Source organism: Mchenga conophoros, linkage group LG12, assembly GCF_057382185.1.
Source record: "Mchenga conophoros isolate Kocher_MC1m ecotype Shallow Benthic linkage group LG12, M_conophoros_male_GT1.1, whole genome shotgun sequence".
NCBI classification, from domain to species: Eukaryota; Metazoa; Chordata; class Actinopteri; order Cichliformes; family Cichlidae; genus Mchenga; species Mchenga conophoros.
In genome coordinates, this window is record NC_140537.1 from 30,326,164 (window position 1) to 30,346,677 (window position 20,514).

General features: G+C 41.3%; 1 protein-coding gene across 2 annotated transcripts; it reads right to left on the reverse strand.

Annotated features, from left to right (window-relative positions):
- Positions 1-1,461: 1,461 nt before the first annotated feature.
- On the reverse strand, positions 1,462-20,085 carry gldc (glycine dehydrogenase (decarboxylating)). 2 transcript variants are annotated; one of them, XM_085295135.1, is made up of 26 exons: positions 19,790-20,085; positions 18,756-19,055; positions 18,501-18,579; positions 15,414-15,549; positions 14,839-15,003; positions 14,525-14,602; positions 13,595-13,742; positions 13,244-13,440; positions 13,050-13,146; positions 12,861-12,966; positions 12,464-12,603; positions 11,538-11,618; positions 11,292-11,389; positions 10,528-10,612; positions 10,372-10,413; positions 10,135-10,277; positions 9,420-9,495; positions 7,603-7,728; positions 7,101-7,250; positions 5,200-5,312; positions 4,900-5,041; positions 4,282-4,393; positions 4,078-4,173; positions 3,710-3,882; positions 3,535-3,615; positions 1,462-3,042 (listed from the first exon to the last, which is right to left on the reverse strand). In XM_085295135.1, the coding sequence occupies exons 2-26, from the start codon at positions 19,041-19,043 to the stop codon at positions 2,902-2,904; spliced, it is 3,093 nt and encodes a 1,030-aa protein (XP_085151261.1). In that variant the 5' UTR covers positions 19,044-19,055; positions 19,790-20,085; the 3' UTR covers positions 1,462-2,901. The 2 variants fall into 2 exon arrangements, with proteins under 2 accessions (XP_085151261.1, XP_085151260.1); XM_085295134.1 differs by lacking the exon at positions 19,790-20,085 and having other exon boundaries at positions 18,756-19,669.
- Positions 20,086-20,514: the final 429 nt, after the last annotated feature.

The following is a 20,514-nucleotide window of genomic DNA, read 5'->3' on the forward strand; positions in this document are numbered from 1 at the left end:
CTTGGGCAAGACACTTCACCCGTTGCCTACTGGTGGTGGTCAGAGGACCGGTGGCGCCAGTGTCCGGCAGCCTCGCCTCTGTCAGTGTAAACATGCATTCTGGTTTAAAATCAGCAAGCCTCATTTCTGTCAAATCAGAAACATATTTTATGGTGCAGTTTTTATGGTATATGTAGTGAACTGTAAATGTTCAGACTTGAAAAGATGACACACAGCTACTGCAGCTAATTAGCCGTCACAGTTCAGGTTACTTTTTTTTAAGCACACACTTTTATATATCTCGTGGGTACTTCTGCCTGCTCTTCTATTTTCCCAGAGGATTTGCCAAAGTAGATGATCCACGTGTTTGATTTGGCACCGACTTTTACATCTGATTCCCTTTCCAACACAACCATCCCATTTATCCAGGCTTGAGATCGTCGCTAGAAGTACACAAGTTTGTGACACCCTGAGGCCGAGTTTGTTTCCTCTTGGTCTTAAACTGTTTATCTAATATGTGTGAGGTAAATGGGGCATTTATGGGACATTTTAAATTGCTACGGGAACTGTTAAGAAATAAATCTGTGTCCTCTTTTGTTATCTAGAGTCTTGGTCAGGCCGGCCTTTCTAAAGCTAAAGACTTATCATGGAGAACCACTGAAACACTCAGGGGGACATTTGCAGTGTGTGTGCAGGAATCTGTGGTATGTGCTGTGCGAATTACTCACATTATGTTATGTAATTAGCTTCTCAAACCAGTTTCAGCTGGTTTCATATGACAAAACATGTTCTGTTGAAACAGTCACTTCATAAAAGAAAATAAGTTTGAGGTTAGGCAATTTAAACGTGTTTAAACGTGTCAGTATTTGCTAAGAAACTGATTTTTATCATTTCAAGGACCATTAAAAAAAACATGTTACAGTCCAGTTTGGGGTCATTCATCTGTTTGATGGAGATTTTGTCATAATTGATATACTAAATAATTTACCAATGATCAAACTGGGTTTTTTTTTGTTTATATAATGTAAATGGTAAATAAGTCAAGGTTAAGAATGTTTGTTTACCTGGTTATCATAAAAGCAAATGGAAAGTTGTAAAAGGAGATTAACAGTGACCGAGCGCAGAAATACTCCTGAAAGCCCTTTCATGAAGATGGCGGGGGGGGTGTGGATCGAGGAAGTACAGCACAGTAGAGCACTTAAGGGTTCCACAGTGTGATGGATTTTGCCATAATGTGGGGAAGACAACAGGTGTTTATTATATTTACCTACTGGTCTGCACAAAGCCCCGGCTTGAATCCCTTTGAAAATCTGGGAAATTAAGTGAAATCTGGAGAGAGATTTGCCAGAGAAGGAACAGCTGGGATTGCTCAGAAGACGTGTGTGAAATTGCGACCGTGGTAGTTTTTGTGAATAGAAACTAAGACTTTGATGTTTGGAAAAGCTCTAAAAATTCATCTGTTTGACAGCACTTGTGAAATAGTTTAAAACAATAAGTCTTTACACTTTCGTCATGAATTGAATTTTAGCGGCGAGATTTTCCTCAAAAAATAAATACATTTAGACTATTAATAAGACCGTGTGCCCTTTCTGAAGATTTTTGGTGGTCCGGGCTGATGGGTGGGTTAACGATGGGAAATATCAGCTTCTTTCGTTCGTGGAAACTAACATGTTGAGATTAAGTACACAAAAATCAATTATATGCATAGTTTTTTGGCAAAATGTCTTATTGAGTAGTTTACTAAGCGTATCTTGTTAATCTTCATACAAAACATGTACACACTTTGGAGAGAATGCTTTTAATACATTCATTTTTCCTACAGACAAATACTTTAGATTAGAAAAACTGATTTTAAATGAGGACTACCTACTTTGTTACTACATTAAAAAACATTTTCAAATAAAAGAGATATATTCACAAAAAAGTAACACCTTAAAATAACCATCACTTGTGACCTGATATTGTGTAATGTTTAATTAACTTACCATCAAACAACGTAATGGCTGTTATTTACAAGATTCTTTTATTTATCACACAAATTAATCATAAAATACTGCCGTTTAATCAAACCCGCTGGTGCGCCTTTGGTGCTTAAACTGAACCAAACTGCCAGCAAAGCAAAAACCGGGATGTTGGAGATGCTGAAAACAAAACCAAATTGCCAGTGAAGCAGGAAAATGTACGACCTCCATATTTACAGTCTACAGCGTTTACTCCATCGACATCTCACTTGCCTACTTACTCTGTAAAACAACTAGTATAAACATTTCAGACTTTACAATTGCCATCCAGATGACTGTTTACATACATGTTAAGTTCACAGCTTAACAGAATCAAATAAAGTTTAATTATCAATTACTCATTCAACTGATGGTTATTATAAAGTGTTACAAAAAAGGCTTAATTACTCCTATACTGACAGTTTAAAAAAAAAAAAAAAAAAAAGTTGAAATGAAAGCAGCTATTTTACACAGAACAGAGGCACCAAGAGCAATTACAGATGTCACATTATCTGCACTTGGCTTAAAGTACAGCATTTCAGAGGTGGGCTATGGAGCGGCCTCTGTGTTGAATGGTGCGCTTATTTTCGCAAGCTTGGAATAGCAATAAGTCACACCTTTGGTCAATTTGAGTAGTTCAAGTCAGGGCAAAAGCCTACAACCCCACAAAAAGGGTGCAGTCAGAGAGAGGCCAGTCCCATCATCCACCTCGCACGCTTTTCCACCCGTTACATCAGCGGCAGCTCAGATCTGCTTCACTGTGAAAATTAAGAAACTCGAGGGTCTCCCTGGAGATTTCAGAGCCCTAGTGCAGGTTTTGAGGAAATTTACCACTATATAGAACTTCTATAAAAATCACAGATGTTTAAAATTGGAGGTTTTGTGCGCTGGCTGGACAATGGGACTGAGCCACAGAGAGTATCTAGGAGGAGGCTCTCTTCTCCTCATATGGAGACTCATACACCTCCATGGGTGGGCAGGTGCACATGAGGTTCTGGTCGCCATAGATGTCATCGATCCTGGAGATGCTAGGCCAGAATTTGGTCTCAGGTTTTATGAAGGGCTGTGAAGAAGGGAGAAAAGAGGGGTCAAAAAATTCAAACAATACATTTATACAAAGCTCATTTCAAGTAGCCGGCTTTGCATTAAATGTAAAATGTGAACAGTCAACAAACCCCATTACCAATGTTGACTAAATCAGGGCATCTATAACTTAATTAAAACCAAAACTCTATTGCTAAGTAATCTGAAAAAGTTGTTGGCTACAGGACATGAGACAAATTACACTTCTTATTTTTCACCACTAGAGGGCGATAAATACAAGTTCTTTAAACAGTACAGCTGCTTTCACCGAGTTTGACTTTCCCAAAAGTAACAGGGATTTCATATTATGCATTTTTTCCTGCAACAAAGGAAACATAATTGAAGTTGTTTTGTTTTTGTTTTTCAATTTAATAAAGGAGAAAAATTTACAATATGCATTGCATATTAAGTCAGTTGTAGTCGTTTTGGAGTGTGGGGCATTGAATAAGTCTAATGGGATAAAGGTACTCACCAAGGGGAAGGCAGCACACTCCCTGGAGTAGGGTCTGTCCCAGCTGGATGTTGAGATGCACGCCAAAGAGTGAGGGGCCATCTGCACGCAGGCACAAAGACATACACTTGCATGACGACTTCAGATATCACAGCTTTATATTAACCACTGTATGGTATGTTTTCAGCACAGAAACCTTAAGTGGGTTGATGCGCGAGTCCATCCTTCCCTCCTCGATTTCTGCGATCTCCTGTCTGATGGCTAGCAGGGCGTCGCAGAAACGGTCCATCTCAGCCTTGTCTTCCGATTCTGTAGGCTCAATCATAAGAGTACCTGCCACTGGCCAAGACATAGTGGGTGCATGGAAACCTAGACACAAATAGTAGAGAAGAAAATATATAATACTACTACAATAATAAACAATAGGTATCAATATGCATCTGATAAAAATTATGAAAGGGACATACATACATACATACATACATACATATTCTACAAATACTCAAATCAAAGGTATTTTTTGGCCACCAATGAAACACTGTGGCCGACAGAGTGATGTGGTACCATAATCCTGCAGCCTCTTGGCCACGTCAACAGCCTCAATATTAGCCGTCTTCTTGAATGGCCTCACGTCCAGAATGAACTCATGGGCTACAAAACCTGTGCACAAAAAGAAGGAGGGGTAAAAAAAGATAAAGTTAGTTATGCGGTTTTATTTATTTTAAAATGAGAGTACATCACTACACGTCCACAGAGACGGCACCATACCTTTCCTGCCTCTGTAAAGGATTTTATAGTGACCTTCCAGCCTCTTGGCCATGTAGTTGGCATTAAGGATGGCCACTTCTGTAGCGTGCCGCAGTCCCCTGGATCCCATCATCTAAACACCAAAACAGAATTAAAGCATCTGGGCTTCAAAAAGCCCAATGTTCAAAAGAACATTTTAATACAGCTTTAATATAACATTTTTCTTTATTAGCAGTATTAGCACTCTGTCCAACAACTGCCCCTCTTTTTGCTTTTCTTTTTATATAATGTGCATATTTCCTCCACCTGCTGGTAAACAGGGTGGAGTTTGGGTGGTGGGCTGCTGCCTCAAAATGTATCAGCTATGTAGAGTAGCTGTTAAAGTTAATGACTTCTTTCCCTGGATGTTTATCACAAATTAACACTTTTGTTCATGTTGTCTTAAGTTGAAGTGAGAGCCAGGTGACCAACTACTCATGTGACAAAAACAGAGCCCAGGAAGTTTTCAGTGACTTGTGACTGTAGACTTTTAAAAATCACACAAGGTTAAGTAACAGTTTCAAACATGCTAACAGATTAGTGGAAACGAGTTTACCAATGTGTTTCAATGTGGTCTCAACTCAGTTTATCTGTGCTGACCTTAATGTAAGCCCAGGAGATTGGCAGGATGGCACTGGAGCCCCAGGGAGCTGCGCTGATGGTGCCCAGTGAGCTGCTGATGTTCACTGACTGCATGGAAACCACCGGGTGGCTTGGTAAGAAGGGGGCAAGGTGCGCCTTCCTGATAAGAAATAGATGAATATACTGTCGGGTCAGAGAATCATCACAAAATAAGAACCAAAAAAAAAAAGAAAAAAAAAAGAAAAAGAAATTTCTCTTTTTATAAACAAATTCACATCAAACTAGTCACCATTTCTCCCTTTATATCCACTGACTTACACTCCAATTGGCCCCATGCCGGGCCCTCCTCCACCGTGAGGGATGCAGAAGGTTTTGTGCAGGTTTAGGTGAGAAACATCCGACCCGTAATCTCCAGGACGACACAAGCCCACCTTCAAGGCAGAGCAGGAACAAATTTTTTTTTATTTAAATTAAATATTCTACAGAAAAACCTTGCAAAAACAAGAAAAAAAAAAAACTGATATAAGCTCAGTCTTTACCCTTTTACAAAAAACAGATACAGTGGGAAGCTAAAGTTTGGGCAACCTTGTTAATAGTCATCATTTTCCCGTTGTTACAAAAAAAAAAAAAAAAAAAAAAAAAAAAAAAGTCAGTTATATATATCATACAGGAGACACACACAGTGATATTTCAGAAGTGAAATGAAGTTTATTGGATTTACAGAAAGTGTGCAATAATTGTTTAAACAAAATCAGGCAGGTGCATAAATTTGGGCACTGTTGTCATTTTATTGATTCCAAAACCTTTAGAACTAATTACTGGAACTCAAATTGGCTTGGTAAACTCAGTGACCCCTGACCTACATACACAGGTGAATCCAATAATGAGAAAGAGTATTTAAGGGGGTCAATTGTAAGTTTTCCTCCTCTTTTAATTTTCTCTGAAGAGTAGCAACATGGGGGTCTCAAAAACAACTCTCAAATGACCTGGAGACAAAGATTGTTCACCATCATGGTTCAGGGGAAGGATACAGAAAGCTGTCTCAGAGATTTAAGCTGTCTGTTTCCATAGTTAGGAACATATTGAGAAAATGGAAGACCACAGGCTCAGTTCAAGTTAAGGCTCGAAGTGGCAGACCAAGAAAAATCTCGGATACACAGAAGCGACGAATGGTGAGAACAGTTAGTCAACCCACAGACCAGCACCAAAGACCTACAACATCATCTTGCAGCAGATGGAGTCACTGTGCATCGTTCAACCATTCAGCACACTTTACACAAGGAGATGCTGTATGCGAGAGTGATTCAGAGGAAGCCTTTTCTCCCCCCACAGCACAAACAGAGCCGCTTGAGGTTTGCTAAAGCACATTTGGACAAGCCAGCTTCATTGCGGAATAAGGTGCTGTGGACTGATGAAACTAAAATTGAGTTATTTGGGCATAACAAGGGGCGTTATGCATGGAGGAAAAAGAACACAGCATTCCAAGAAAAACACCTGCTACCTACAGTAAAATATGGTGGTGGTTCCATCATGCTGTGGGGCTGTGTGGCCAGTGCAGGGACTGGGAATCTTGTCAAAGTTGAGGGACACATGGATTCCACTCAGTATCAGCAGATTCTGGAGACCAAAGTCCAAGAATCAGTGACAAAGCTGAAGCTGCGCCGGGGCTGGATCTTTCAACAAGACAACGACCAGAAACACTGCTCAAAATCCCCCAAGGCATTCATGCAGAGGAACAAGTACAGCGTTCTGGAACGGTCATCTCAGTCCCCAGACCTGAATATTATTGAAAATCTGTGGTGTGAGTTAAAGACAGCTGTCCATGCTCGGAAGCCATCAAACCTGAATGAACTAGAGATGTTATGTAAAGAGCAATGGTCCAAAATACCTTCAACCACAATCCAGACTCTCATTGGAACCTACAGGAAGCGTTTAGAGGCTGTAATTTCTGCAAAAGGCGGATCTGCTAAATATTTATTTCATTTCTTTTTTTATGGTGCCCAAATTTATGCACCTGCCTGATTTTGTTTAAACAATTATTGCACACTTTCTGTAAATCCAATAAACTTCAATTTACTTCTCAAATATCACTGTGTTTCTCCTATATGATATATCTAACTAACATTTTTTATCGTAACAACCAACGATTTATACAGGATAATAAGGACTATTAACAAGGTTGCCCAAACTTTTGCATCCCACTGTACTTATTGCATTACCTGGGCATTCATGTTGGCGCCATCCAGGTACACTTGGCCACCGTTTTTGTGAATAAGGTCACAAACGTCTCCGACATGCTCTTCAAACACACCAAAGGTGGAGGGGTAGGTGATCATCATGGCTGCCAGGTTTGCCTTGTGTTTGTCCACCTGGAAAGATAAACATGTAAAAAAATAATAATAAAGCTGTGTCCCATCATTTACATGAAGTCAAAGTTCCAGTCCTTCATGAACACACTTGGATTAATGAACACATTTGGATTAGAGTGAGGATCGACTTAAGACCAGAGGCATCAAAAGAGCTTGTTTCACAGCGTGAAGGATTGCATGAGTTTACAATAAATGAGGATTATTTTGAGCTGTGAGTCATGCAGAGCAAAAATACTCCAAAAAAATAGATTCCCTTCAAATCCACCTATGAAACTGGACATGTCCGTCTTGGATAAACCTGTTAATATTTGCAGACAACACAAATCTTGTACAACAGCATCCGTTTTCTCACCAGGGCCTTCAGGTGAGACAGATCGATGTTGCCATCCTTATCCACCTCCACCACTTGAACCTTCATTCCTGCCATCTGAGCGCTTGCTGGGTTGGTCCCGTGTGCAGACTTGGGGATTAGACAAACCTGAGGCAATGGGAAAAATAGTCAGCAAAGCAGAACAAGCAAAATGCAGCTTGAGTCATTGTCCTAACCATAATCCAAAGTCACGCCAAAACTGCTGTGACTGCAGGTTATGCAACAAGAGAAACAGAGCCAATTAAAGCCATAGATATTTCAGATCCAAAGTGAAGCTCAATTAAATAAAAACAAAAATAGATATAATTAAATTAGTGAGACTGGTGGCTTAAGCTACTTTTACAATTTCATTTATACAAAAACTTAACTTTTAAGGTCTCAGTGGGAGGAAACTGCAGCTCTCTTTGATCTCTGCTACTAATGAGTAACCTGCCTGCAGGTCATTAACTGATTTTTATCCCTTATTAGGGTGACACGTCTGGCATTTTGCAACCCAGTTTCACAGGCAAACCAGGGCACATGGATCCGGTGTTAGCCAAAAAAGACATGACTGACCTGAAAAACAGTGCTTTGCTGTCACTCCAGGAACTCTCATTTGACAAAGTCTTAAAACCTCCAAATATGGAGTCTTAAAAAACAGCTAGCCTATGGGATCACAGCATTTTCAGCTCCTTGTTTGCACAAACAGATGCCAGTTTGGACCTTGACTAGTTCCAGGAATCAGGCTACTAAGATTTACTTATTAGGAAGCAATAAAAATAATAAAATGACAGAAGAGAAAATACTTCAGTACGCTAGTCTTTAATTTTGGGTAGCATCTCATCATCCTTCAACAATCAATAAGAATGTCAGGATACTTTAGGAGCTACTGTTGAGAATGCTTTAACATCACAGATGTTTCAATTTACAACAATAACCCTGTCACTGATGGGGGGGGGGGGGGGGGGGGGGGTTACCCTGTAGGGCATATGTGCTAATACTCTGTTAGCCTGTCAGTATCAGGAAGGATAATACTGATAGTAAATAGTCTTTACAAGTCAGCAAAGTCTTCTCAATGTCACCTGATTAGATACACCAACAGCTAAACATTGATAACTTAGTTGCCATATGAAGTTCTGCTCAGAAACCTTTGGCACTCATGTGAATGTTGCTTTGATGCATACCATCTGCTTATATATTGTTGCAGACCAAGCGCACCTCAAACAGCAATAGCTCTCCCAATGACAGGAGCATAGTTACTAGGACACTGCAAAAACTGCTCAGGAAAAAGGAAAACGTCAGAAGCAGCTGCTCTCAAAAATTCAAGCTCTGCATGCACAGACCAAGCCTGATCCATGGACATGTCACCCTGGACCCCACAGGACCCAAAGAATCTGCCATCCTAGTGCCAGTTGCAAAAGGATTCCTCTGAACTGATAGAAAAACACTTGCCAAGCATTGTGCACTCCGCCCGCCTTTACGTCACCCAAAAAAAGAAGAACTGCACAATGCCAGGGCAGCAACTTTAATGTTGTGGCTAAACAGTGTATATTTGTAAGCACTTTAATTGAAAATGAAACTCAAAGTTTCTATACCTCCAGGTATTTTTTTTTTTTTAAAGTTCAGTGGATCATCATTTTAACTCTAGAGTTTTCAGAAGATGAGGCTCTTCCTCAGAGTCAAGTTTAAATTAAAAAAAGGATTCCATTTTCTTGCAGAGACTAGAGACTCTAGCTTAAAATAATTTTGGGTTGGATAAAATAACATAATTAACCATGACTGCAATCCTGTTAGACTTTTGCTCTTTCCAGGACACTTACACTTCTTGAACTCTCCCCCTTTGAGTTCAGGTAGGCTTTTATGGCAGCCAGGCCTGCATATTCTCCCTGAGCACCACTGAAAAATAAGGCAGACACCATAGTCATGCATAGAACACACACAGCCTCAAAGTCCAAAGACCAGTCTGCAGACATTACCAAAAGAGGAGGGAAAGATGGGATGAAGCTAGGTGCATTCTTGGCCAATGTAGCATGCGCCACCATGAACACACTGATAAGCAGTGACAGAGAGCAGAGGTGGGTGTGTCGCTTATCAGCTGTAATATCCTGCAAGTTAATCCTGCAAGTGTGAAACCAGCTATGCACTGCTTTAATAAGGTTGCTGAGATTCCCCTTTAAAAGTCGATTGCGAAATTTCTTCCCTTTTAGATTTTCCACAAACTTTTGTGTTGCAAAGGCACCATCCCCATCCTACGTTCAGCACCACTCTCCAATTCAGTGAGCTCTCTGAAATAACGGTTCTTTCACAAATGTTTGTAAAGGAAAACTGTATTGCTAAGTGCTTGCTTTGAGCATTTCCTTCCTTCTGCAGAGGTTCTATGATCCAGAAGGAGGGTTCGGGATAATTTGATTGCACTGCACGGAACCATCAAAGTAATCATCTTAAAGAGGAACATGCTCCCGTCTTTACCAAATATCATGCCCACCCAACTGATACGGTCTGTGCACCAACAAGTACATAATTTTGTGCCCTCACCTGTTTGGCTGGAACGAGATCTTGTCATAGCCTGTCACCTCACAGAGGTCTTTCTCCAGCTGTCTGAAGAGTTTCTGGTAGCCCTCTGCCTGATCCAGGGGCACGAAAGGATGGATGTTGGCAAACTCCCTCCATGTGATGGGCTGTCAGAGGATACAGCAGTGAGACATAATTACTCAAAAGCATTTCATGTTACACCTGAAGAAAACTGAAAAACTAGTTCCTGTTTTTACTCACCATGAGCTCTGATGAGCTGTTTAGCTTCATGGTACAGGAGCCCTGAAAATAAAAACTTTTTTTTTTCCCACTACTTTATCACACTAGTATAAAGCATGCTATAAATTTCAACTATCTGTGAACCTGAACCTCTGCCTTGACTTATGGTAGCCTCACCAGGGGTATCATGCTGTGGACTAAGGAGAGGTCCTTATTCTCCAGACGCTTCATATATCTCACAATGTTGGTCTCAGAATGGTAACTGAAGGAAAAAACAAGAAGCAGAGACACGAACACTTAGAGGGCTCGCATGGCAATAATGCTATGTTTTGGATCTTGGACATGCAGCAGCCAACCAAGACTGCTCCAGAAACACCGCAAATACCCTAAAGCACCGACTCTCCAAATTTCCACATCCCAAACACATCAATCATACGAGCGACACGTTCATACCACAACCTCTTTAAAAGGGATAAATTACAAAAGTAAGGTTAAAAATTCTCATGCATTACAGCTTTCATTGATGAGGCAGTAACAGTTCAACATGGGTATCGTCTTTGGAGTTGTTACACCCTTAGAATATGGTCAATCCAAAGTGGCCCCACCCCACTGCTAACAATACTCTAGCTCAATATTGGGGAGATGGTCCAAATGTTGTGGCTGATCTGTGCACACACTACCTAAGGTTAACTAAAAGTTTTACCCTCTTTATGTCAAGGATCATGTCAAAGAATAAATGTAGGGCTCAGACACAGGAAGCCTGGATACAAGACTGCATTTATGGAACTACTGGTGTTGTAAGATATGACTGCAACACCATTAAAGTTCTTATTGTGCAGTTAATCAAAGGTTATTACAGCTAAAATGCCACACACACACACACACACACACACACCTACACCTTTCTTGGGAACAGTACAGTCCTTAAACTGGGAACAGACCTGTTGAAGACCTGGTGTGTAAGGTATTTGCTTGTCCTCTTGAAAGGACTTCCCATGATCCCCTTCACCCGCTCGCCCATCTTTTCAGCTATCAGCTCCTGAAAGGTTCAAATTAAAGCCAAGTCATTCTCTCACCAATCTCCATAACCATAAAACAATAACTGCTCAAATTAAAAACCAGTAACATATTAAGTAATGAATAACTTAGACAGCACAAACAAACAATGGAAGTAACCATCAACATACAGCAGAAGATTCACAGCCAAAGACCCAGAGCAAGTCATCCAAATCCCTCTCAGTCACCGTTTCATCGAGAGAGACGCCCAACTGTTCAAAGAGAAGACGAAAAGAGGATTTTTTTTTTTTTTTTTTTTTTTAAAGTGTTCCAGCGACTCAAGTCTTTCACCCTAAACAGTAAAAAAAAAGGGGGGGGGGGGGTGAAAACTTGAGACTAGCACTTGTTCTGACAGCTTATCTATAACAAACAGTGGGTTTGTTTGCAATCCCAGCTCGGTGAAATTGAAAATTTGTACTGCAGAAAAGTTAATTAGGGAACATTGACACTGATCTCAGGAATGCCAAGTGATTTATGTATCAATCCATTCATTATACATTACATGCATCATTTGTAGATTTGTCAATATGTTTAAACCAATGAACCTGCTGTTATGCACTCCTATATTTTGGCTCTTCCTGTATGAGTGAGGAAGTGTGTTAGACTAGCTAAAAAGTCACATCCACTCTTACAAAGTTTAAATTGGATTCACTGGTTCTTGATCCTCTCAAGAATTCTCTTTTGCACCCAACATTTTTCCCCACATGTCCAATTACAGGATTTTTCATCTTATCCAGTTTTAGATCTAATTAATGTGCTAAACTTCCCTTCATCCCTATAAGCCATATTCAGAGTTTTCTAGGAGCTACAACAATCAGTTGCTTCTGGGCAAAGATCCCCTATCCCCTCCCATTTCAGCCTGAAAACTACTGCAGGAAGAAAAAAAAAAAAAAAAAAAAATGTTTCTGCATATACATGAGGCAGCATTAATTTCCACTCCTTTTTTTGCAGTGCACCAATTACAAAGCATTATCCAAAAACTGCAAGTCGCTGCACTTCTGCAGGCTTAGACCACCTTAATCAGTCCAGCGCTTTCCCCAAAACATTTGATCCTCACCACTCCATCGGCGTAGACTCGCAGGTTTATCTTCCTCTGCTCAGCTCTCTCCAGGATATCTTTGGCAGCCACGCTACAGCTGATCTTTAGTGTGTCAAAGAACATTTCGCTCTGCAGCCGGTGTCCCGCTCTCTTCAGACCTGAAAGAAAATGTACGAATTAACTGTGCACGGCATGTTTACGGGGAGAAGTTTGGATAAAGACAAAGAACAGAAATTTGGTGACATATTTGTCTCTATCCAGTCTTTAACCACTCATTACTGAGAACGTGCACAAAGTAAAATGAGAAATTCGCAGTTCACAAGGAGGAAAGCATTTTTTTTTTTTTAAAATAACAATTTCTCAATTTGAGTGAGGACTGAAGTTTTACTGCAATGTTGCATATATATTTATATACCTTCTGCAAGGATCAAAGCAGCACCATGTGTCCTCTTCGCAATGTGTTTTAGTCCCTGGGGGCCATGATACAGTGCATACATAGCAGCCATATTGGCCAGCAGAGCCTAGGAAAACAGTAATTTTTTGTAATTAATTTAGAGTAATGCATTTCACCAAAATGAAGGACGCATATAAACCTGGATCGTACCTGCGCAGTGCAAATGTTGCTGGTTGCCTTATCTCTGCGGATGTGCTGCTCTCTGGTCTGCAGTGCAAGACGATACACTTCTTTACCAGCTGCATCTCTGCAACAACAGCATAGCATTCAACCATCTTACTACTGTCATCAGTTTACTCAGAAAAGAAGATTAGCAATCTTGAACCCTGGAGGTCGCTTCTCACTTGGTGACTCCAACCATTCTGCCAGGCATCATCCGGACCAGGTTTTCTCTAACCGCAAAAAAGGCAGCATGTGGACCGCCGTAGCAAAGAGGAACCCCAAACCGCTGGGAACTGCCCAGTGCAATATCAACACCAAATTCTCCAGGGGGACGTAGCACACACAGTGCCAATAGGTCTGTGGCACAGCAAGCCAGGGCCTGGACAGGAGATAAAAACCAATCTCAGCAGTGGAAATGAACAAAGATGTTCCCATTTGTTATTAAGATCATTCTTAAGCCTAATTATATCCCCTGCTCCCACGGTTCTTTTGGGGAGCTTTTACATTTCTTTTTGTGGTTAAAGCTTTCTTACCCCACCCTTGTGTGCTTGATCTACAAGCGCAGTGAAGTCTTCCACTCTGCCATCAGTGTCTGGATATTGAAACAGCACACCGCTCACATCTTGTCCACTGAAGTCCATCTCATGAGGCAGCTTTAGAACAGTTTTTACCCCAATATAGCTGCAACACAGCAGTCAAAACTTGAATGATCAAAATACAGACATAGGATGCAATCAAACTTGCACCCCCAATTTAAATTCCCCTTCAAGGTAGTATTTTTGTGCAGTTCTGGACCACTTCAAGTACCCCTGCAGCTACATTTCAATCTCCCCGTTCAGGTCTGAACACTTGGATGAGCAAACTTTGTCTTGTGTGTAAAAGTCACACAACATTGACGTAGACGATCATCGTTAGCAATGGACGCAAGGCTCCATCAATTCAAAAACGGAACAGTGAAACAGCCAGTGTCTAAGACTAAATGCAATGCATCAGGTCAGGAAACACCACCAAGGCCACATCCTGACCTCAACTGGGATGTGTTCCAGGGTGCAACCGCTCACCGGCAGCATGAAATACCAGTGTTGCACATCACCAAGCCTTCTTGCCAGGTTTGGCACCCTGCCACTTTGTCCTCTTCCCCAAAATAAAACTAACTTAACGGGCTGTCATTTTGTCAGCATGAAGACGATCCAGGACACACTGCAAAGGCAAGTAAATGTAGCAGGAGAGCTGACGTGGTCCAGGGTGCACAAAGACAGAACCCCGAGGAGGACATATGATGGCACAACAGAGAATACACCTCAGGGAATTTAAAAAATAAAATAAAATAAAGTTGCCTAGGACAACACCTTTGCAATATTTTTTACTTCAATCTTGTAATTTTAATATTAAAGATATTTAGATTCTTTTTTATGATTTACTGTTACTGGAGACCTCATACATTGACTGTCTATGATGCATACTTAGCTCTGGTCTGCACTACAGCAATAGTCTGGGGATGGCAGCGTGGGTCAACGTAGAAGGTTCTTCTTTTGTTTTGTCTGTGAGAAGCAAAAATCAATAACAGACCACTGTAAGGCAGGTTTAATACACACACACACTACATCTTGAATCTACAACAGGTGGCACAGACTACGATCCATTCTAGTGGCCAAAATATAATTTCACAAGACTATATTCAAGATTCTTCATTTCGTTGTTCTCGTGACAATGACAATAAAGTTTCTGATTCTGATCAACTGAGCACTTTTGTCTAAACAGGTCAGCATGTAAATACCTGTGACAGAGCTGCATGGCCTCAGCAGCAGCAGTTCCCTCATCAAGCAGAGAGGCGTTAGCCACAGGCATGCCTGTGATGTCACAGATCATGGTCTGGTAGTTGAGAAGAGACTCCAGGCGACCCTGAGCGACCTCAGGCTGGTAAGGGGTGTACTGAGTGACCCTGTGAACAAAACCCAAAACAATGATTCAACAGAGCGAGACTGGACAGAAGAACAATAGCACAAAGTCGATGGCATTTATGGACCCAAGACTGGTCAGGGGAGGCCATTGTATGTCTTCTCTGACCCTAAGAGTTTAGAGAAAATGTGGGTCGGAATAGCTGACTTGGAACTGTGTGAAAGAAATTTTTGTTCAGCAAAACATTGGAGCAATGCAGTTCTCACAAGACCCCAAGTGAAATCAAATCACAAGACTTCTTATTGAGGGCACGTTACTCTGCACCATGACAGTTAAGCTTCAAATTAGTATCCCAAATTTAGGAATAAATATCATTAATTGTCCACAGAAGAAACCAGCTCACACCACTTTTGTCACATTTCTTCCGATCCAAGGTAGCCTGACGGCACTCACCAGCCTGCATTCTCCAGGAGGTTGCGCTGGATGGGCGGCGGTACGGAGCAGTTGTAGTAACCCATGCCGATGTAGGACCTCCATACTTTGTTTTTTGATGCAATCTTTTGAAGGGACTCCAGAACTTCATTCTCACCTGCAAAATATTTAAAAGGAAGCTGTTTAAACTTATTCCAAACAACAGTCACTGAGTCATAAGTGAGAAATACAGGATGTTGGTAAGTGTTAAAACAGTTCTACTTAAATTACATCATGTGATACATCTGTCATGTCTGCTGCTAAACAACAACAACACCTGTCTGAAGGTCTGATGAACAACATTGCAACCCTCACGTGAGCCACTGATTGTGTAACAAGATGAAGAAAATCATTATAGTGAGCAGTCAGGTGGTCTAAATAGTTTTTTTTTTAAAAAGTCAGTGAAATCCAATGCTAATCTGTTTTCTACTGAGAGCCTCAACCATCTTTTTCATATCACTAATAACATAAAATTTTAATACTGAGAGAAATACATCTTATGTTCCCTAAAAACTGGCCCCAAAATCTAGTACATATTGTTACTTCCTCAATTTCATTAAGCTTCATTTCCCAGTCCTGTAAGGGAGCTCTGCCAGGACACAACCAGCCTCTGAGATTCCTCTGGCCTTTCTGGCTGCCTAGCAACTCCAAGGAATGGACAATACCACCCGTTTGAACCAAGAGTCCTGGCTACTCCCGTTTTGGTGAAAGGAGGACACCTCTAGTCGTGGTGGCGTGAGGGACCACAGCCAGTATACAAGTGAATATTTACAGCTTCTTTAAAAGATGGGGGGGAAAGGCAGAAGTATTCGGAAATTCAGGACAAACTATAAATAAAAGTACATTTGGAGATGACGCTCAGGGTGAGTTGATGAGACGTGCGAACCGGAGTTCGTTTCAGTTGGACTGCTTTCCCATGGTCCCAGAGTTCTACAGGGCAGCAAAAAAAGCTGATTCACAACCATCCAGGAGGTCTATTGTTGAAGAGAGAATCCTTTGCTGGCTTTGCAAACTGAAGCCCTTCAAAGCTGAACAAGCAGAAAACCAGCACGGCCTCCAGTTTGTTCCTTCAGCATGGCTTGTTGCATTATGAAAACTGACAGTGTCAGGAGGGGCTGACATACAGGCAGGTCAGCGTCACTCTGGCTAATAGACACGTTAGAGTACCTGAGCATTAGAAACCTCTTATAAAGATCCTTTTATTACTATAAATGTTAAATTTAGAAAAACTGTCATGACTTAGCTCTTTCGACTGTGCATAAAGAGCTCAGTCATCATTCATTGCAAGTGTAAAGGTTTTAGACATGCCTCAAATCAATAGCCTGGCATTAAGTTGGGTGCAATTCAATTTCACCATTTATTGACCCCAATTAAGACTTTGAGCTAATACACATTGGTCTGTTTTGATTGCATGCCCCCCCCCCCCCTTTTTTTTTTCCCCCTCATAATTGATTGAGCATCAATTATTTTTTTGCTTATCCAAGTTCATAAGCATACAGTCATGGTAAAAGCAAAGTACTCTCTCTTTCGGTTTTACATATCAGGACATTACAATGTCTTAAATTAGGACATGTTTTTGCAGCCACATGACCCGGGCACCTTGCAGTCAGATTCGACCTTCAACTCCTCTGTATACCCAAGTATTCTGGAGTCAAATGTGAGGCCATCTGTCCAACAGCTAAAGCTTGACTGAAACTGGGTCATACAACAGGACAATGATCCCAAGCACAGCAGAAAATCTACAACAGAATCTCTAAAGGAAAAAAGAAAGGGGTAGGGGGGAATCAAGGTGTTGCAATGGCCTAGTCAAAGTCCAGACCTCAACCTGATTGATATGCTGAATGGAAGTACCTTCAGAGAGCTGTGCATAAATGAAACCTCAACAACCTGAAGCAATGCCGTAAAGAAGAGTGGGCCCAAATTCCTCCACAATGAGGAGAGAGATTGAAACGATTACTAAAAAGTTATCGCTGCTAAAGGTAGTTAAATTACACTTTGTTTGTCACTAACTGCTTCTGCATTTTAGTTTTTGCTAAACATCTAAAGACATTGTGTGATATGTCATGTTCATCAGGGGTTGTATCTGTCTAATTTGATGACCTGAGGTCTGTACTGTGAAGCAGGATTTCATGTCATCCAGGTAACTTCAGCATTGAATCTGGATTTTCTGTATTAAGAAGGTCATTCTTAGCAGGGTGAGCCATATCTGTGAAACCATGGTAACTTATGCTGCTTTTTTATTTATATATGTAATGTTTTTAATCTCCTGTCTCTCCAGCCCTATTTTTGCACATTTGATAGGGACAGGCCTACTTCACAAAACAAACTGAGCAAAAATACAGCTCCACATGAAAATACACGTTAATTCACACAGAAAGCCATCAGCTTAGAGCTGAAAAAGCCGCAGCTTAAAAAGCGTTAAAAAGATTGACTGCTGTATAGGATTAAACACAGCAGTCTGCGTCTGCTGCTGAAATGTAGGCTATCCGTGTTGTATAGGAGCAAGAAAAAAAACCATCCATGCATCATCATGAAACCACCTTATTAGGATCCCCGGCTGTGATGTAACGTAACGTGAACGCTGTAACCAGATTGAACTGGACTTGGGACCGGAGCTCAAGGCTAAACTTTACACTCCAGTTGCCATCCTATGAGCATCGGCTTCCCAACAGGAGATTGGTGCCGCTCGCCGAGTTTCGCAAAAACAACTCCAAATATGTTCAAAGGAAGACTTAACAGGGGAGAGCGCTCCGCGCCACACAATAGAAGGGCAACCTACATTTCAGCCTCTCACTTGGCTTCATTCAGCGCCCGTTGGGTGTGGGAAAAGCTCGACATGTTTTTAAAAAAAATAAATTAAAATTTGAAATAAAGCGGCACAATATGAGGTTAACACTCATTCCCGCTCCACACACACACACACACTTATTTGAATTACATTTACAATTTGAAATTGAGATTGGTGGCGCATCGAGGGAGATTTAGGCAGCAGCTTGCAGCGCTATAATAACAGGAAGAGATTCAGCTACTGTTTCACTAACACATACGTGCACATCAGGCCAAACTTACAGACTGGATCATCCATCTTCAAGCTCCTCTGCAGACGGATAGAAGATGGTACTGTGTTTTCAATCAACTGGTCGACTGACTGTAGGAAAAAGGGGAAGTTTAATGAACAAAGGCGCGTAAACCGCTACCCAGTGACATAAACACGCCACTCAGTGCAGGTGTTTTTGTGCTGAAACTTGTCTTAATGAAAATGAAAGGAGTGGGTTTTTTTGCGCCCATTTCATAGAGGGAGGGAAACAGCGACGTAAATCTTACCTCGAGTCCCAGAACATCCAACATGTCTCTCTTCTCCTTCTCACCTGGACCGATGTGGCGCTCAGCAAAATCATCATGTCTGGGTAAAATCCTTTCTATCTGCCTGGAGGAGACGGTTGCAGAGGTCCTCAGAGCCCGGGCTGATGTTGTTAGGGATGCGCAGCTGTTTCGGATCTTGCACTGAAGTTTCCAAACCACGCGGCTCTTATCGCTCAAATGCCTGCGCGGTGCGCCGGGATTCACCGACTTGGCCAAAAAGACCCCCCAGGACTTGGCGCAGCTCTGCATCTCTAAATCACACTGAGAGACAAGCGTGCAGAAACTGGTGAAGCCTTTCCCTCCCTTAACTCAGTAGACTTTCTACCCACTGAGACCGGCGCAGGAGATACAGCCAACTCCTTCAAACTGCTGAGTTTATACGGCTGCACAGTTGCACAAGAGCGGACCAATCAGAGCGGAGACGCTGCGTGACGCGGTGACGAGCCCCGGCTAACCAGCTGCTCAACTTTTCACGTGCCCATAATCTTCAATTGAGCAAGAATAATAAGGTTGGGTATGGATCCAGAATTATTTCATCAGTCGACCCGCCAAGAATACAGACAAACTAGGAACAGGACGTGCTGCGAGTGCAAGTGGTTACACCTGAACTTTAAACACACGTTATTTGTGTTTTCCAGTTTCACAAACAAAGCCACAACCTGTGAGATGAAAACATGCCAATAAATCGTTGTTTAAAGAAAGATAAAAATAATCTGTAATAAAACAACTTAATCCACAACAGCTCAATAAATAGAATAAAACACACAAGTAACTAAAAGAAATTACACAGAATAAAGATATTTCAGGTAAAGAAACACTAAAGGAGCTCAATAAGCTAATTGAGTGAAAAATCTTTATAAAAGGAAATGAAAAGCTATGGGAAAAGTGAATACACTGTAATAAAGTGGGTCTATAAGATAGACAGTTTAAAAAATCAGTAAAGTCAAATAAAATTATTAGAAACTGGCTTATTAAATTAGTTAAAACACACTCACAGCAAATGTCAGATGATATTAAAGTGTCTCCGCAGCTGTTTCAGATCTTGAACGTAAGTTTCCAAACCACACAGGTCTTATCTCAGTGGTGAACGCTGTCGCTCTATTCTGTGTAGATGACTCTGGGAAATATAATCTGTACACCCTTTGGTGACTGTGCAGGGATGAAATAAACTACATAAGAGAGCAGATTATTCTCTGCTGTGCTGTAAAGAGTTCTTGCATGTGGTTATTATAGATTGCTGTCTGTCCAGTCAGTGATGCAGAGAGTCGATAGCTGTTCTTCTCACCACAGCTTCAGTTGAGCTCTGATCGGTTTACTTATTTCTCTCACACACACTACTTCCTGGTGAGTCATTCAGACTTGTTTTACCTGTTACTGCCATCTCTGATTTGCAAATTTCATATTTTAAAATAGGGGTGGAAAATATGTTAATCGTTCAAAAATATAATTCACAAGTCAAAAGCATTGTGGTGCCTCACAGCAAGAAGGCAGGGTTCAAGTCCACTGGCCTTCTGGGGCCCTTCTTGCGCACTTGGGCATGTTTTCAACTGGTATTAGGGCTTCTTCCCACAGTCCAAACACATGCAATGGTGGACACCCCAGCAAATTAACCCCAACATCAGTCTATGCAGTGCTTTCTCAAGAGCTACATTTCAGACTCTATAGGCCTCAGTTAGCATGTTTAATGTTAATGGAAGAATGTCTGTTGGACACACAAGAC